Source organism: Triticum urartu, unplaced genomic scaffold (assembly GCF_003073215.2).
Source record: "Triticum urartu cultivar G1812 unplaced genomic scaffold, Tu2.1 TuUngrouped_contig_4952, whole genome shotgun sequence".
Lineage (NCBI taxonomy): Eukaryota > Viridiplantae > Streptophyta > Magnoliopsida > Poales > Poaceae > Triticum > Triticum urartu.
Window position 1 is genome coordinate 1 of NW_024115585.1, and position 15,787 is coordinate 15,787.

A 15,787-nucleotide genomic window follows, 5' to 3' on the forward strand; every position below is an offset into this window, starting at 1 on the left:
CCCGCTCCGCCGCATCAGGCCGCGCCCGTGGACGCGGACGTGCCCATGGAGGACAGGGACGCCTGCATCCTCAGCCAGGATTTCTTCTGGTAGATCTCTGATTCGGCTCTTGATTCGATCCGAGCTGCAGTCTGTGTCCAGTGAGAGTGCGCATCTCGGGCTAACCCTATCCCTCTTCTTGCCGCTCGCTGTTTTGCAGTACCCCGGATTACCTCACGCCCGATGCGCCGCAGCTGGCGAGCGGCTTCGACGCCGATAAGGTGGGAAAAAGACATATTTTCTTGTGTGGGATTACATTGCTTATCTGATCTGTTTGGGTTATCTGCAGGAGAACACCCCTTGCCCCCAATCTCCAGAGAAGTCAGTGGCCCGGAGCAAGAGGTACAAGAGAGGTGAGAGTGCGAATGCTCAAACTGAGTCCTATTGATCTGAAATCATCATTATGGTCTTGCCTCAAGATCCAGTTGCCTAAATTCCAGAGTTTGATATGCTTGCTCTGGCATCTGGCTCAATGTTGTTGTATTAATAAAGGATTGCCATTGCTTACAGATTCTTCCCCGAAAGGTCGATCCATGGACCTAATGGAGGCGGATAGCCAGGAGATTACTCCGGTCCGATTTTCTCTAAGTCAAGATGATCCAGAGGAAGAAAAGATGGCGCAACCTAGTTCGCAAAAGAGAGGTAGCTATGTCCCACATTCAGCAAGAGTTCTGCGCTCCCAGGTGACGCCTCCACCATGCATCAAGAATCCATATAATATGGACCCTCGGATAGATGATAATGTGTTCTCCGTGAGGAAATGCAAATCATCAGGTAACATTTATGTGCTTGATGTTATTGAAACATGTTCATTTCACATCCTTCAAATTATGTATACATGTTCATTTCACATCCCTTCAAATTATGTGTACATGCTCATTTCACATCCCTTCAAATTATGTGTACATGTTCATTTCACATCCCTTCAAATTATGTGTACATGTTCATTTCACATCCCTTCAAATTATGTGTACATGTTCATTTCACATCCCTTCAAATTATGTGTACATGTTCATTTCACATCCCTTCAAATTACGTGTACATGTTATAAAGTTAATAACGCATAATCACTGCGTGTGATTTTTTATCTCAGTAAGAAACATTTATAGCAGCATCTTTCTCACAAAAAAAGAGTTAACCGACAAAATATCTGTATTTAGGGTCTTCTCCCTCTATTGGCGCTGACGGTCTTTCACGTTACCGTACCGATTTCCATGAAATTGAGGTATGCTCTCATTAGATATTGTTTATGTGTTCATGTTCATGTTTTAGTTTTACATTTTGTGGAGGTTTGGGTCATGACAATTGTTTGTTTGCAGCAAATTGGATGTGGAAACTTCAGTGTCGTGTTTAAAGTTCTGAGGAGGATAGAGGGCTGCTTGTATGCAGTAAAACGGAGCATCAAGCAGTTGCATAATGACATGGACAGGTAGTTTTCATAGAAGCCCTCTTGCTTCAGTAGTTAGACCATGATTAACTAATCCCGTTTGTTGTATATTTATTTACAGGAGGCAAGCATTGAAGGAAGTGCATACTTTGGTGGCCTTAGGTAACCATGAGAACATAGTTGGATATTTCACCTCTTGGTTCGAGACCGAAAAACTTTATATCCAGATGGAACTCTGTGACCGTTCCCTATCTGTGAATGGGGACAAGCCGTTGGAGTTTGGGGATGCCCTGGAACTGTTGTATCAGGTTGGTTTACTAATCCATTTTATTTTTTGTTGGTCAATGGTCAGTATTTCAAGCAAAATGAATTCAATGTCATAATGTAACTAGTATACCATTGTAATAGTTGTTCTAACAAGTTTCTTGAAATTATGTAAAGTACTCTTGGATTCATCATCTGCTGCTAACCACCCATGCATTGTTCGTTCATGTACACCTCACCTATTAATATAACCATTCTTTCATGTGCACCTCACCTACTAACGTTGAAAGTAAATTTGTGAAATGCAAGATCTGCAAAGGTTTGGACTTCATTCACGGGCGTGGCGTAGCACACCTTGACGTGAAACCAGATAACATATATGTCAGGAATGGTATTTATAAGCTTGGAGATTTCGGTTGTGCTACACTTATTGATCGAAGTTTGGCAATCGAAGAAGGAGATTCTCGTTATATGCCTCCAGAAATGTTGAATGAAAAGCATGAGCATCTTGACAAGGTAGACATCTTTTCTCTCGGGGCAGCTGTCTATGAGCTTATAAGAGGCACTCCGCTTCCTGTTTCTGGACACCAGTTTGCAAGTCTCAGAGAGGGCAAAATCTCATTGCTACCAGGACACCCAATGCAGTTCCAGAGTTTAATCAAGGTATGGCAACATCACCATGTGGCTTTCCCTTTCCAGTTGTTTACTTTCGCTTGCCCTGCATTTCTGTATCCAGATTGACAATCAATTGATACTATTCTACTCTATTGTATCTAAACCCCTTACATTCAAAATTCAAAATGACGGCTACACTCTTCCTTAATCTAATCCCCATGCTCGATAATATTCATGATCGCCCAAGTAACTCAACACAACATAATGTTTTATTTACTTCTGTGGCTAAAAGCTTAAAGTTTGCTGCTGTGTTGCTAAAATTTATGCAGAAGCAAGTGTCTTTCGTGTAACCATGTTGCGTATTTCTTCCAACTGATGAAGCAGTAGCATAATACACTAGTACCTCACTACTGATACCTCTTATTGGCACTCTGTATGTCGACTGTTTATGCGCGTGCACAATCCTAACACTTCCAGTGGTGCTTGTGCGTCCTTTTTATAACACTAACACGATCTATATGGTACCCATTGGTGCTTGTTACTCATGACCATCATATAAAGAAAGTTTCACATGAATGAACTTCTTTCACCTTTAGCTTTGTTTCATTCAGTCGATTCTTTGGGTCACGGCCGTTACAATTACAGCTATGACGTATCTACAGAGCTGCAATTTGCAATTGCTTGGCACCTTAACTAACTCTAGCATTCAAGTCCAAGAAAGATGTCCTCCCTTCTGATAGGTATTTCACATGCTTGCTCACCCCCACTCTCTGCTTACTTTCAGTCGATGATGGACCCTGATCCCGTGAGGCGGCCGTCTGCGAAAGAGATCCTGAGACACCCCATATTCGAGAAGCTGCGTAATGCCTCGGCAAAGAAGTAGGACACCGCATCCGTCACCCAGATCCTGCAGTAGGAGAGCAGGCAAGCAGCCACCAGCCAAGCGAGCTAGCACAACATCGGCTGCTGCCAAATTTTGTCTGTCTGAAAGAAGGCTCTCCGAAAACGCGCCACGGATCAGTTTTTTGCCCTGATCTGTTGTTCCTGTATAGCTACTGAGTGTTCTTAAGCTGTGAAGCCATTTGTGCGCAGGGAACTCGAGCAATATCTGTAAGTTATGGCCGTGTTGGTCCTGGGTGTTTTGGGTTTGGTCTGGGGGTTGTGCATCTCGTGTTCAATTCCTGGAGAGCCAGGAACTCTTCATTGGTTTGCTGGTGTACTGGTGTTGTGGTTAGCCTGCTTGACTGCCATTTGGTATTGTGATGATTGTGTGGGAGGAACTAAAGGAAGGATTATGATGTCCTTTTTTCAGTTGGACTTGTGGCATTTTCGCAGTCGTAAATAAACAAGAATTTAACATTTTTGCTTGTTTTTCACCTAGTAGTATTATGTAAACAGTTCTCTTATCACAGCACATGTACTATGAGGCAATAGCCTACATTGAAGCTACTAGTATCCTTGCACTATGAAATATACTACAGTATGAACGAACGTCCAAAACTAATTAACAAACCAGCCCCATGCAACTTCAGACGATCAGGTGTCCCATATCATAACGACGGCGATGACGCCGACGCCGAGCACGACGGCGAGCCAGCGGCCGAGGGGCGTGTCGGCTTTGACGGGCCGCTGGGGCTTGTACCCCTTGGAGAGGAGGTGGTTGACGGAGACGTAGATGAAGATGCCGGTGGCGAGGCCCATGGAGACGGCGAAGACCCAGTCGGCCACGTCGCCCTGCGTGGTGGCGTCGATGGCGATGCCGACGCCGACGCCGACGGGGCTGGAGACGGCGAAGGCGAAGGCGTAGGCGAAGCAGGAGAGCAGCGGGCGGTTGGGCAGCATCCGGAGCAGCGCGATGCCCATGGCCACCGCCGCGAACACCTTGTGCAGGCTGATCGTCCACAGCGCCTTCCACGCGTCCGCCTTCGTCTCTGCAATGCCAATGTCGACAGGTCGCAAGCATAGTTAGAACTGTAGGAAGATTGATTATCTGGGATTTTCTGTTTTTCTGGTTAATGTCAATGGAATCTGTGAAATGCTGATTGAAGTGGACATCAATGGACGCGCGAGGAAGTTGCGAGCATCTGGACTGGAGCATCTATTCAAAGGCTTGAACAAGTAAAAGTATGCATGACAATGACTGAAGTGAGACGAAGCTGGCTAAGAACTAGCGGATGTCGGTTTCAGAGTTGATTGATGGTTAAAACTTGCAAGCATCTGTACCGAACCAGTGGTCGAGACATGAGATGCAGATGTCTTCTTCTTTCTCATGGAAGTCAAAATTTTGGACGATTCAACGACGTCGTGAGTCTCTCTTACCGGCGACTCCGATGGCGATGCCCTCGAAGACGGAGTGGAAGCAGAGCGCGGCGATGAGCAGTATGCTGTCGCCGAGGGTGCTGGCGTTCCGCAGCATCGACGCCGTCGAGTGGCCCGTCGCCGACGGCCCGTGCGCGTCCTGCTCCTGCGCAGACACCACCAAGATCAGTTTCGTTTGGTGGCCTGACTGTCACAAAGCAAAAAACAAGACTGAACTCGGAGGCTGCACTACTTACAGCTGCTCGTTGATCCGAGCCGTTGCCATTTGTGCTGCCCAGCTTGCCCTCCTCCAGCTCCCCTGGAAAGTTGTAGACAGGAGATTAAGATCGGTAAGAATATAATCAAGATCATCAGGAATTAAGCATACTAGAAAATGTCTTCATAACAAACAATAGTATAGAACGCAAATTTGCATTTAACCCAACGCCCAGCTGCCTCCTTTATGCCGCCGGGTGCCAGCACGGCCGGCACGGACATAGTAAAAAGTAAAGTATAGTTTCAGCGGAGAGCACGTGAGCTGCCGGGCCGCTCACAACTCACCTGCGGTTGTTGCCGGGGCGGCGGCGGGCGCGGTGCGGCCGCGCGCGACGACGGAGGAGATGGCGCACTCGGCGAGCATGGTGAGCACGTAGCCGGCGCAGGCGAGCATGAAGGCGAAGGGGTACTCGCTGGAGGGGACGAGGTCCCCGAAGGTCTCGTTGGCGTCGCTGAGGAAGTGCATCATGGCGGTGCCGAGGAAGACCCCGCCGGCGAACTGCGTGCCCAGCGCCAGGAACGCCTCGTTCCACCGCATGAAGTAGGGGATACCGGGGCGGGAAGCTGGAAGGGGCTGACGTGTGGGCCCGTGCGGTGCGGGTAGATCATATTGCCCGCGGTTGGTCGCGCTGGCCGGAGTACAACTTTTTTCTCTCTCTCGTGGGGCAGAGTACTACTACTCCCACTTTGTACTGGCACGAGGATTCTCGAGATCATACTCACCCGGCGTTTCCCCGCATGTAGGCACCGACAGGTGGGTCACCATTTCGTGGGGTAAGGATCTCAGTGGGCGGTGTGGAGCGTGAGCTACGTTTTAGTGGAAGTAGGCCGGGAGCGTGGGAGGCGGGCGGTAGTACGACGGGGACGGCGTATCGGAAAAATCCGTTTTCCAACAAAAAAGACGTGGAAAATCCGTTCGGGCTGATTGCGTCTCCGACGACTTGGCCTTGGACCTGTGCCGTGTGTAGTAACCCGAACTACACACTTGGCGAGGCTCGACACTTTTGCATCGGTTTCTGTATGTCATTTTCCTCCTGGTGGCTGGCTGGTGCTCCAATATAAATAAGGCACACTCACAGAATTGCTTAAAGTTGATAAATCCGACGAACGTCCGTGACCGTGGGGCAGCCGCCGTACCGCGTCTCCATTAACAAACTCGGATCAACGCCGTGGGCAGATAGAGAAAAGGTGCAGCATTTTGGTCCCATGCTTCCGTCTCAATCCATGAGAAGAAGGAATTATTAGGATGACGAGATGGTAGAGCCGGGCTCATGTTTTTCGTTTTTTGTTTTTTAAACGGAGCTCGTGGATTTATAATAACGCCATTGTATATGGCTAACGGGCGCGCATCAATCTGGTTCGGATGTGCTGCTTGCTTGCTTGCGTGCCTTTCCCGGCCGGCCAGCAATCGACGGGCTAATAATCCGAGGTCCGACCGCGACGTCGACGGCAAGCGATCAAGCTTTTCGTTTCCCTTTTCATTGTGATAGTTTAACGATGGTGAACCAAGCTGTTCTCTTTTTTTTTAACTGAAAAAAGTACCCCAGCTGTTCATTGTTAGCGGTCCTACCGCTGAAACGAGACCTCCTATCTTACGCTTGCTGCGTCAGCGATATTCTGCTTTGCTTTTTTGCTTTTTTGTATTCCTCGATTTTTCATGTTGGTTTTCCTTTTATCATCCATAAAAATGAGCTCGCTTTCAAAAGGGAATTGTTTCTTCATAATTACATGAATATATTTCAGTAATTTTTGAATAATTATTTTAATTCATAGTTTTCTAATCCTCATTTTTCATAACCACATAAAATATATTTTTAATAATACAGCTACATTTTTTTAAAAAAACTATTATTTTTTCTGTAAAATGTGATAATAAATAAAATTACATGAATAATATTAAAGACATGATTTTAAAAAACATGTTCATGCATTCAAAGAATGTTGATCGCATATTTTATAAAATCACCATATGTCAGGAAAAGGTTCACTATGTGTATTAAAAAGATAAAAGTATGTTTTTGGTCCCTCAAGTTCCCACAAAGTATAGACTTGGTCCCTAAAGATTTTTTGGTATACATTTGGTCCCTCAAGTATCAAAACCGGATAAGTTTGGTCCTAAACCAGATTTTGAGCACGTTGACCGGGTTTGACCGCCACAAAACTGCCCAATAAACAGTAAATATGAAAAAAAAAACTTCGAAAAAATGACAAAATTTTGCTAGAGCCCATCCAATGTCATTTCATGAAAAAAAAATTGGTCGCACCTTGCGCACGTAAGCATATTGGACCCCAAAATTTTTCAGAATTTTTTGATTATTTTCGAATTTACTATTCATCAGCCAGATTTTTTTTCTTTTGCCACGAGCTCCTCGAGTGCCGAAAGAGCCCGAAATTTTGTTTGCATATTGCGCATGTAAGCATATTCGACCCCAAAAAATTTAAGGTTTGGTTTATGTTCTTTTTTCGAATTTACTGTTCATCGGGCGGACATGTGGCGGTAAAAACCGGTCAACGTGCTTAAAATCTGGTTTAGGACCAAACTTATCCAGTTTTGAGATTTGAGGGACCAAATATATACCAAAAAAACTTGAGGGACCAAGTCTATACTTTGTGGGAACTTGAGGGATCCAAAACATACTTTTCTCTATTAAAAATGTTCATCATGTGAGCGAAGAGATGTTCATAGTGTGGTTTCAGGAAAATTTCTTATCACACAAGGAATGTGCCTTTTCTAATGTCTAATATTTTTTTTAAAAAAAATCTAGGAGAAAAATAAAATGAAACTGGGAAGAACAAGTAAAAGGAAGAAAAACCTACCAAGACCAAATAAAAAGGAAGAAAACAAAAAACATGCAAAACTAGGAAAGAAACTAGGAAAAAAAATAGGTGAACTAATGGAATCAGAACTAAAGAAAAAGAAAAACCTAAAAAAAGGATCCAAATAAACACCATATCCAAATAAACACCATATATGGACCGACCGATCATGCGCTAGATTGGCTAACAAATAACACATTAGTCCCAAAGCAAGTGATGTGTGGTCTCTTCGGGCGCTTGAGTGCATATGTTGCTGGAACAATCATTTTATAAATAAGCCTAATCTATCATGTAGAATGAGCAAGAAAAATATTTTGTGCTTGAGTTTTCTTTTGCTCTTCAATAAATTCCTGAAGAGTCTAGTGGGTCTGATAATAGCACATAAGTTGTTTGTACATGCTGATGGGAGAATAAGCACAACTGTTTGAAGGACATTTCCAGATATCTTTGTCAGGGCCATTTTGTTCATGGTCCACTGGGGATTGCAGCTCAATATATTGCTCAAAGGCTTGATTAGAAAATGATAAGTGAAAATTACCAGCTCAGTCTCCATCAGCAAAAAAATCGTCAACCGATTCTGTTTCATTTATAGCAGAAGAATGAAGCTCGGGAACTTTATGAGCAAGCGGAAGCTCAAGCCATTTAACATGCAAGGATAAAATGGTGTCACCTTGGCCAATATTGCAGGAAGCAAAGTTTTTATAGATGGGCAACAAGTTATGATGAGCTCTCCACCAAAAAGAGCATTCCATCTTCTCAGGTGGAGGTGCAAACTGATACTCTCGTCCGTGAATAAGTGTACTTCTACCTTTTGTCGTAAGTCAAAGTTTTAAAAATTTGACAAACTTTATAGAAAAGAGTAGTAACATATATGGCATAAAATTAGTATATTATGAGAGTACATTTCAAAATGGATCTAATGATACAAATTTAGTGTGATAATTGCTACTACTTTTCCCGTATAATGTTGGTCAAAATTTTAAAATTTTGACTTAGGACAAAAATTAGAAATACACTTATTAGCGGATGGGGGGAGTAGTAACTGTTGAATAATTAGGCATTTTCCCGTTTAGTTTAATCCAAAAAAATAATGGATAAAACATGAATAGCAATATATTGATGAAACTAGAAACTAGCAACAATTCGTTGAGACTAGTCATGCAATCAAATTCATAAGCAAAATGCATCATATCCATGTCAATTGCTATTAGCAATAAACCAAATGCTAGCCCTAACAGTGAGGATAAGATGGCACACGGCGCAGTAGCAGAAGGTGCAAATGTCCCGATCGTCATGTCGCTGAAGAGGTCCTTGATGTCGGGGAAGAAGTCGTCATTGGGGAACTCGTCGTCAGTGATGTCGCCGTTCGCAGCCACGATGAACAAGACTCCAGCAGCCGCGTAAGGACGCTCCCCAAAAACCTGATCGCCCCTCTCATGTACCGGATCACAAGAGGCGGGGTTTCGGAGGCCTGCTGTCTCACTCTCCGGTGCATGCCAGGAAGCGAGATGGGAAAGAGGTAGGCGGTGCAATGCTCTGGAACAATGCGAAGAGTTGTGTCTCGTTGGGAAGAGGAACGACCTCTTATAGGAGTAACGAGATGAAACTGAAATGGACGCACTAATTCTCATTAAGGAGAGGAGAAACAGACGCACTAAAAATCCTATTAAGTGGTCAGTTTCGTCTCCCATTAGTAGGCAAATCGTTTCAAGTTCTTGCATGACAAAATATGCTAGCACGCACGGTATGAAGAAACCAATGTACTAATGAAGAAATGAAATCGAAACCAAAATATTGATGCCATCAATGAGGAGATGAATGTCATCATTCACCACCATTCGGTTTCATTTTCCACTAGTGCAAATATTTTAACTTCTTTCTTGTCATGCATGAACGTGCCACATGGGCCTATGGGATTTTCCTGGAAATTATTGGATACAACAGATGGTTTAAATCCCAATAATTCTAACAATCCCCCACCAGATCCCAGAGGCACATCAAGTTTGCCTATGGTTCCAAAACATTGTTTATATACCGGTGTTTCGGTGGAGACTGTTAAGTTGAACTTCCACCTAGAACTCCACGCTACACTCGTTCACAACTTGAACAGTGGACTACGCCTTGAACTGCAAGTTTTGTGCAAACAAGTTTCACGTAAAAGCCTTACCGATACTAGACCGCTGAAAACTTTCCCGCGGGTAGGAGCATATGCGTCATACTCCGGGGCCTCTTCATGAGTTTATTAGAGAACACCCAACTCTCACAGACCGCGGCGTTTAACAGTCTAACTCATATAGGTGTGTTCTTTCTAGATGTTCTGTAGGAAAACATCTTTGCCTACCCAAGCCATTCAAAACACATTAAGATAAATATCAGCCTACCATACAGATTAGGAGAGAATTGCATCATAACGGAGTGGATTTTTGTCAAATAAATATTCTCCTCTTAGTTATCCAATAGTTTGTCTCGCCAATTCTAATTCACGGGATCTCCGATCACAAAGAATGGGTTACCACCATGAACAAATTATGTAGTGGGTCTCAATCCCATCTCCTTCGATGCATTGTCTATCACATTTCGTGATAAACCCTTTGTGAAGGGATCTGCCAGATTCTTCGATGTGTTTATATAGTCCAACGCTATAACTCCGGAGTTTCTCATGAACCTGACAGATTTCAGTCTCCTTCTCACGTGTCTTGATGACTTCTTATTATCCTTAGAACTGTTTACCTTGATGATCACTGTTTGATTACCACAGTTCATTAGAATAGCTGGTATTGGTTTTTCAACCACCGGCAAGTCCATCAAAAGTTCTCTAAGCCATTCTGCTTCAACTGTTGCCGTGTCTAATGCTGTGAGTTCTGCTTCCATTGTTGACCTTGTTAAGATGGTCTGCTTGCAAGACTTCCAGGAAACAGCAACACCACCAAGTGTAAACACATAACCACTTGTCGCTTTAAGCTCATCAGCATCAGATATCCAATTTTAATCACTATAACCTTCCAGTACTCTTGGATACCCGGTATAGTGAAGCCCATAACTCGCAGTACCTTTCAGATAGCGCATTATTCTCTCAAGTGCATGCCAATGAACATCTCCCGGGTTTGAAACAAACCGGCTTAGTTTACTCACAGAAAACGGAATGTCAGGCCTCGTAGCACTAGCTAAATACATAAGCAAGCCAATGATTTGAGAATATCTCAATTGATCCTTTGTTTCTCCTTTGTTCTTCCGAATTAAAACACTCGGATCATAAGGTGTCGGAGAAGGTTTGCAATCTGAATATCCAAAGCGATCCAGAATCTTCTCCACATAGTGAGACTGCAAGAGAGTGATCCCACCATCACCACCTCTTAAAAGCTTGATGTTCAAGATAACATCAGCTACTCCAAGGTCTTTCATCTCAAATTTTTGATTTAGAAAATCTTTCACTTCCTGAATGACCTTGAGATTTGTTCCAAATATAAGTATGTCATCAACATACAAACATAATATAACTCCTTTGCCCCCACCATGGCGATAGTACACACACTTGTCGGCTTCGTTTGCAACAAAGCCCGTAGATGTCAAAGTTCTTTCGAACTTATCATGCCACTGCTTAGGTTCTTGTCTCAAACCATACAAAGATTTCAACAATTTACACACTTTTCCTTCTTGACCATCTACTACAAAACCATCGGGTTGTTCCATGTAAATTTCCCCCTCCAACTCTCCATTTAGGAAAGTTGTCTTAACGTCCATTTGATGAACGCGAAGATTGTGTGAGGCGGCCAATGAGAGTAGTAATCGAATGGTGGTCAATCTGGCCACAGGCGCATAAGTATCAAAGAAATCTTCACCTTCTTTTTGGGTATAGCCCTTGGCAACAAGTCGTGCCTTGTACTTTTCAATTGTACCATCGGGCCTAAGCTTTTTCTTAAACACCCACTTACACCCTACAGGTTTACACCCATAAGGACGATCAGTGATCTCCCATGTCCCATTAGCCATGATGGAATCCATCTCAGTACGCACAGATTCTTTCCAGTAGTCAGCATCAAAAGATGCATAAGCTTCTGAAATAGAAGTGGGAGTATCATTCACGAGGTACACAATCAAATCTTCACCAAATGACTTTGTGGTCCTTTGTCTCTTGCTCCTTCTGGGAGCTTCATTGTCATCCTCCTCAGGAATATCTGTGTGTTTCTTCTCGGAATGTTCCAATGGAACAGTAGGTCTAGGAGTTGTCTCTGACCTTTGACTAGATGAGCTAGGCATATCCTTCATAGGAAAAATATCCTCAAAGAAAGTCGCATTGTTCGACTCCATGATGGTACCAACATTCATGTCAAGTACCTCGGATTTCACCACTAGAAATCTATAGCCAATGCTATGGAAAGCATAACCCAGGAAAACACAATCAACTGTTTTTGGCCCAAGCTTACGCTTCTTGGTAATTGGTACATTGACCTTCGCCAAACAACCCCAAGTTCGTAAGTAGGAATGTTTAAGCCTTTTCCTTTCCCATTCTTCAAACGGGGTAATATCTTTATTCTTCGTGGGAACTCTATTGAGGACATGACTTGCAGTCATCAAAGCCTCCCCCACCATTCCTTGGAAAGTCCCGCTGTATCTAACATGGCGTTAACCAAATCAGTTAGAGTTCGGTTCTTTCGTTCGGCAACTTCGTTTGACTGGGGAGAGTAGGGAGGCGTCCTCTCATGTATTATACCATGTTGCTCACAAAATAAATTGAACTCGTTGGAAAAATACTCTCCACCGCGATCCGACCTAAGCCTTTTGATCTTTTGATTGAGTTGATTCTCTGCTTCGGCTTTATAGATTTTAAAGTAGTGCAAAGCCTCATCTTTTGTTTTCAACAAATATATCATGCAATATCTAGTAGAGTCATCGATTAGAGTCATGAAATATCTTTTTCCACCTTTTGTCAACACACCATTCATCTCGCAAACATCTGAATGTATGAGTTCAAGTGGTGCCAAATACCTCGCCTCAACAGTCACATGAGACTTGCAAGGTTGCTTTGCTTGCACACAAATTTGGCACTTAGAACCTTTGACAATTGTAAATTTTGGGATTAAACTCAAATTTTCTAGCCGCGTCATGACACCAAAGTTAATATGACAAAGTCGTGAATGCCAAACATTTGATTCGGTTTCACTGCAAACATGATTAATAACTTTAGTGCAAAAGTCTGACAAAGATAAGCGGAACAAGCCTCCGCTCTCATAGCCCTTCCCAAAAAATTGTCCACACTTAGATACTACAACCTTATTGGACTCAAATACCAATTTATAACCTCTTGACACAAACGAGAACCACTGACAAGATTTTTATTTATAGCAGGGACATGCTGCACATTCTTCAGTCGCACGATCTTTCCCGAAGTAAACTTCAGATCGACCGTACCAACACCATGAACAGAAGCATGTGTCCCGTTTCCCATCAACACGGGTGTAGTTCTTGCGACCTGATAAGAAGAAAACATGTTTATGTCAGAACACACATGTACATTGGCACCGGTGTTAATCCACCAATCTGGAGAATGACATACTGAAAGAATGGTAGGAAATTTACCATACCCGACATCTTTCATGTCAACATCGCCAATAACAACATTAGCGGTCTTGCTATTGTTCTCATTCTGACGCATGTCCCAGCGGTCCTTGCAGGATGAAGCCCAATGTTCTTCACTGCCACATACATGGCACTTTCCTTTATTCTTATAAGTATCCTTCTTCTTCTTGAAGTTGACAGGTTGTGGGGCTTTGTACTTGCCATCAAATTTTCCTTTTCCCGCATAGTTTTTGTTCTTGGGTTTGTGGGTTTGGAAATTTCTCTTTTGTACCAAATTGGCACTGGAATTCCCCTCATGGAAACGAGCACGTGTGTCTTTTGCCCTCGCCTTTTCTTCTACATCAAGAGTGCCAATTAGATTTACAACGGTAAACTCTTGCCTCTTATGCTTCAGAGAGGTAGCAAAATTCCTCCATGAAGGAGGAAGCTTGGCAATGATGCCTCCGACAATGAATTTGTCCGGTAACACACAATTGAGATGCTCAATTTCTTTAGTGAGTGACTGAATCTCATGAGCCTTCTCAACAACGAAGCGGTCATCAGTCATCTTGTAGTCATGGTACTGTTCCATGATATACAACTCACTTCCTGCATCCGCGACTCCAAACTTGGCTTCGAGCGCATCCCACATATCTTTACCGACCATGATGGTCATGAATGGATCGATAATCTTGTCGCCAAGAACACTCAAGACAACACCTCTGAAGAGGGTGTCTGTAGCCTGGAAAGCTTGCTCTTGCTCAGCAGTCAGCTCTCCCTCTGGCTTGACTTTAGAGGCGTGAAAACAGTTCATGGTGGTAAGCCAAAGAACTGCCCTCACACGCCACCTCTTATAGTTCACGCCCTCAAATGGTGCGGGCTTGAGAGTTGCAACAAAAGCAATAGGAGAAAATTGCCTACACATTTCAGGTTTTTGAATTGTTGAATAATTAGGCATTTTCCCGTTTAGTTTAATCCAGAAAAATAATGGATAAAACATGAATAGCAATATATTGATGAAACTAGAAACTAGCAACAATTCGTTGAGACTAGTCATGCAATCAAATTCATAAGCAAAATGCATCATATCCATGTCAATTGCTATTAGCAATAAACCAAATGCTAGCCCTAACAGTGAGGATAAGATGGCATACGGCGCAATAGCAGAAGGTGCAGATGTCCCGATCGTCATGTCGCTGAAGAGGTCCTTGACGTCGGGGAAAAAGTCATCGTTGGGGAACTCGTCGTCAGTGATGTCGCCGTCCGCAGCCACAATGAACAAGACTCCAGCAGTCGTGTAAGGACGCTCCCCAAAAACCTGATTGCCCCTCTCCCGTACCGGATCACAAGAGGCGGGGTTTCGGAGGCCTGCTGTCTCACTCTCCGGTGCACGCCAGGAAGTGAGATGGGAAAGAGGTAGGCGGTGCAATGCTCTGGAACAATGCGAAGAGTTATGTCTCGTTGGGAAGAGGAGCAACCTCTTATAGGAGTAACGAGATGAAACTGAAATGGACACACTAATTCTCATTAAGGAGAGGAGAAACAGACGCACTAAAAATCCTATTAAGTGGTCAGTTTCGTCTCCCATTGGTAGGCGAATCGTTTCAAGTTCTTGCATGACAAAATATGCTAGCACACACGGTATGAAGAAACCAATGTACTAATGAAGAAATGAAACTGAAACCAAAATATTGATGCCATCAATGAGGAGAGGAATGTCATCATTCACCACCATTCAGTTTCATTTTCCACTAGCGCAAATATTTTAACTTCTTTCTTGTCATGCATGAACGTGCCACATGGGCCTATGGGATTTTCCTAGAAATTATTGGATACAATAGATGGTTTAAATCCCAATAATTCTAACAATAACTTTCCCAAATTAGCTTGACCTAAGGATTTAGAGATCAAATCTGCTCGTAAATTTATGAATGTTCGTGATGAGCAGAGCCTTGTTATAGGCAACAACATCTCTATGTCCGATCATTACGTGAGATGGTGTTGGAAATATGCCCTAGAGGCAATAATAAATTGATTATTATTATATTTCCTTGTTCATGATAATCGTTTATTATCCATGCTAGAATTGTATTGATAGGAAACTTAGATACATGTGTGGATACATAGACAACACCATGTCCCTAGTAAGCCTCTAGTTGACTAGCTCATTGATCAATAGATGGTCACGGTTTCCTGACCATGGACATTGGATGTCGTTGATAACGGGATCACATCATTAGGAGAATGATGTGATGGACAAGACCCAATTCTAAGCCTAGCACAAGATCATGTAGTTCGTATGCTAAAGCTTTTCTAATGTCAAGTATCATTTCCTTAGACCATGAGATTGTGCAACTCCCGGATACCGTAGGAATACTTTGGGTGTGCCAAACGTCACAACGTAACTGGGTGACTATAAAGGTGCACTACGGGTATCTCCGAAAGTGTCTGTTGGGTTGGCACGAATCGAGACTGGGATTTATCACTCCGTGTGAACGGAGAGGTATCTCTGGGCCCACTCGGTAGGACATCATC

The 15,787-nt window shown here is 43.4% G+C and overlaps 2 protein-coding genes across 2 annotated transcripts; one reads left to right on the forward strand and one right to left on the reverse strand.

Moving 5' to 3' along the window:
• The first annotated feature begins 7 nt into the window (after positions 1-7).
• On the forward strand, positions 8-3,664 carry LOC125528555 (wee1-like protein kinase). Its single transcript, XM_048693005.1, has 9 exons — positions 8-89; positions 200-260; positions 329-392; positions 550-813; positions 1,200-1,264; positions 1,359-1,468; positions 1,548-1,734; positions 2,000-2,353; positions 3,090-3,664. Exons 1-9 carry the CDS (start codon positions 46-48, stop codon positions 3,186-3,188), a joined length of 1,248 nt encoding a protein of 415 aa, XP_048548962.1. The 5' UTR covers positions 8-45; the 3' UTR covers positions 3,189-3,664.
• Positions 3,648-5,459, reverse strand: LOC125528556 (zinc transporter 2-like). The gene is made up of 4 exons (XM_048693006.1): positions 5,165-5,459; positions 4,861-4,922; positions 4,625-4,769; positions 3,648-4,236 (listed from the first exon to the last, which is right to left on the reverse strand). Exons 1-4 carry the CDS (start codon positions 5,415-5,417, stop codon positions 3,842-3,844), a joined length of 855 nt encoding a protein of 284 aa, XP_048548963.1. The 5' UTR covers positions 5,418-5,459; the 3' UTR covers positions 3,648-3,841.
• Positions 5,460-15,787: the final 10,328 nt, after the last annotated feature.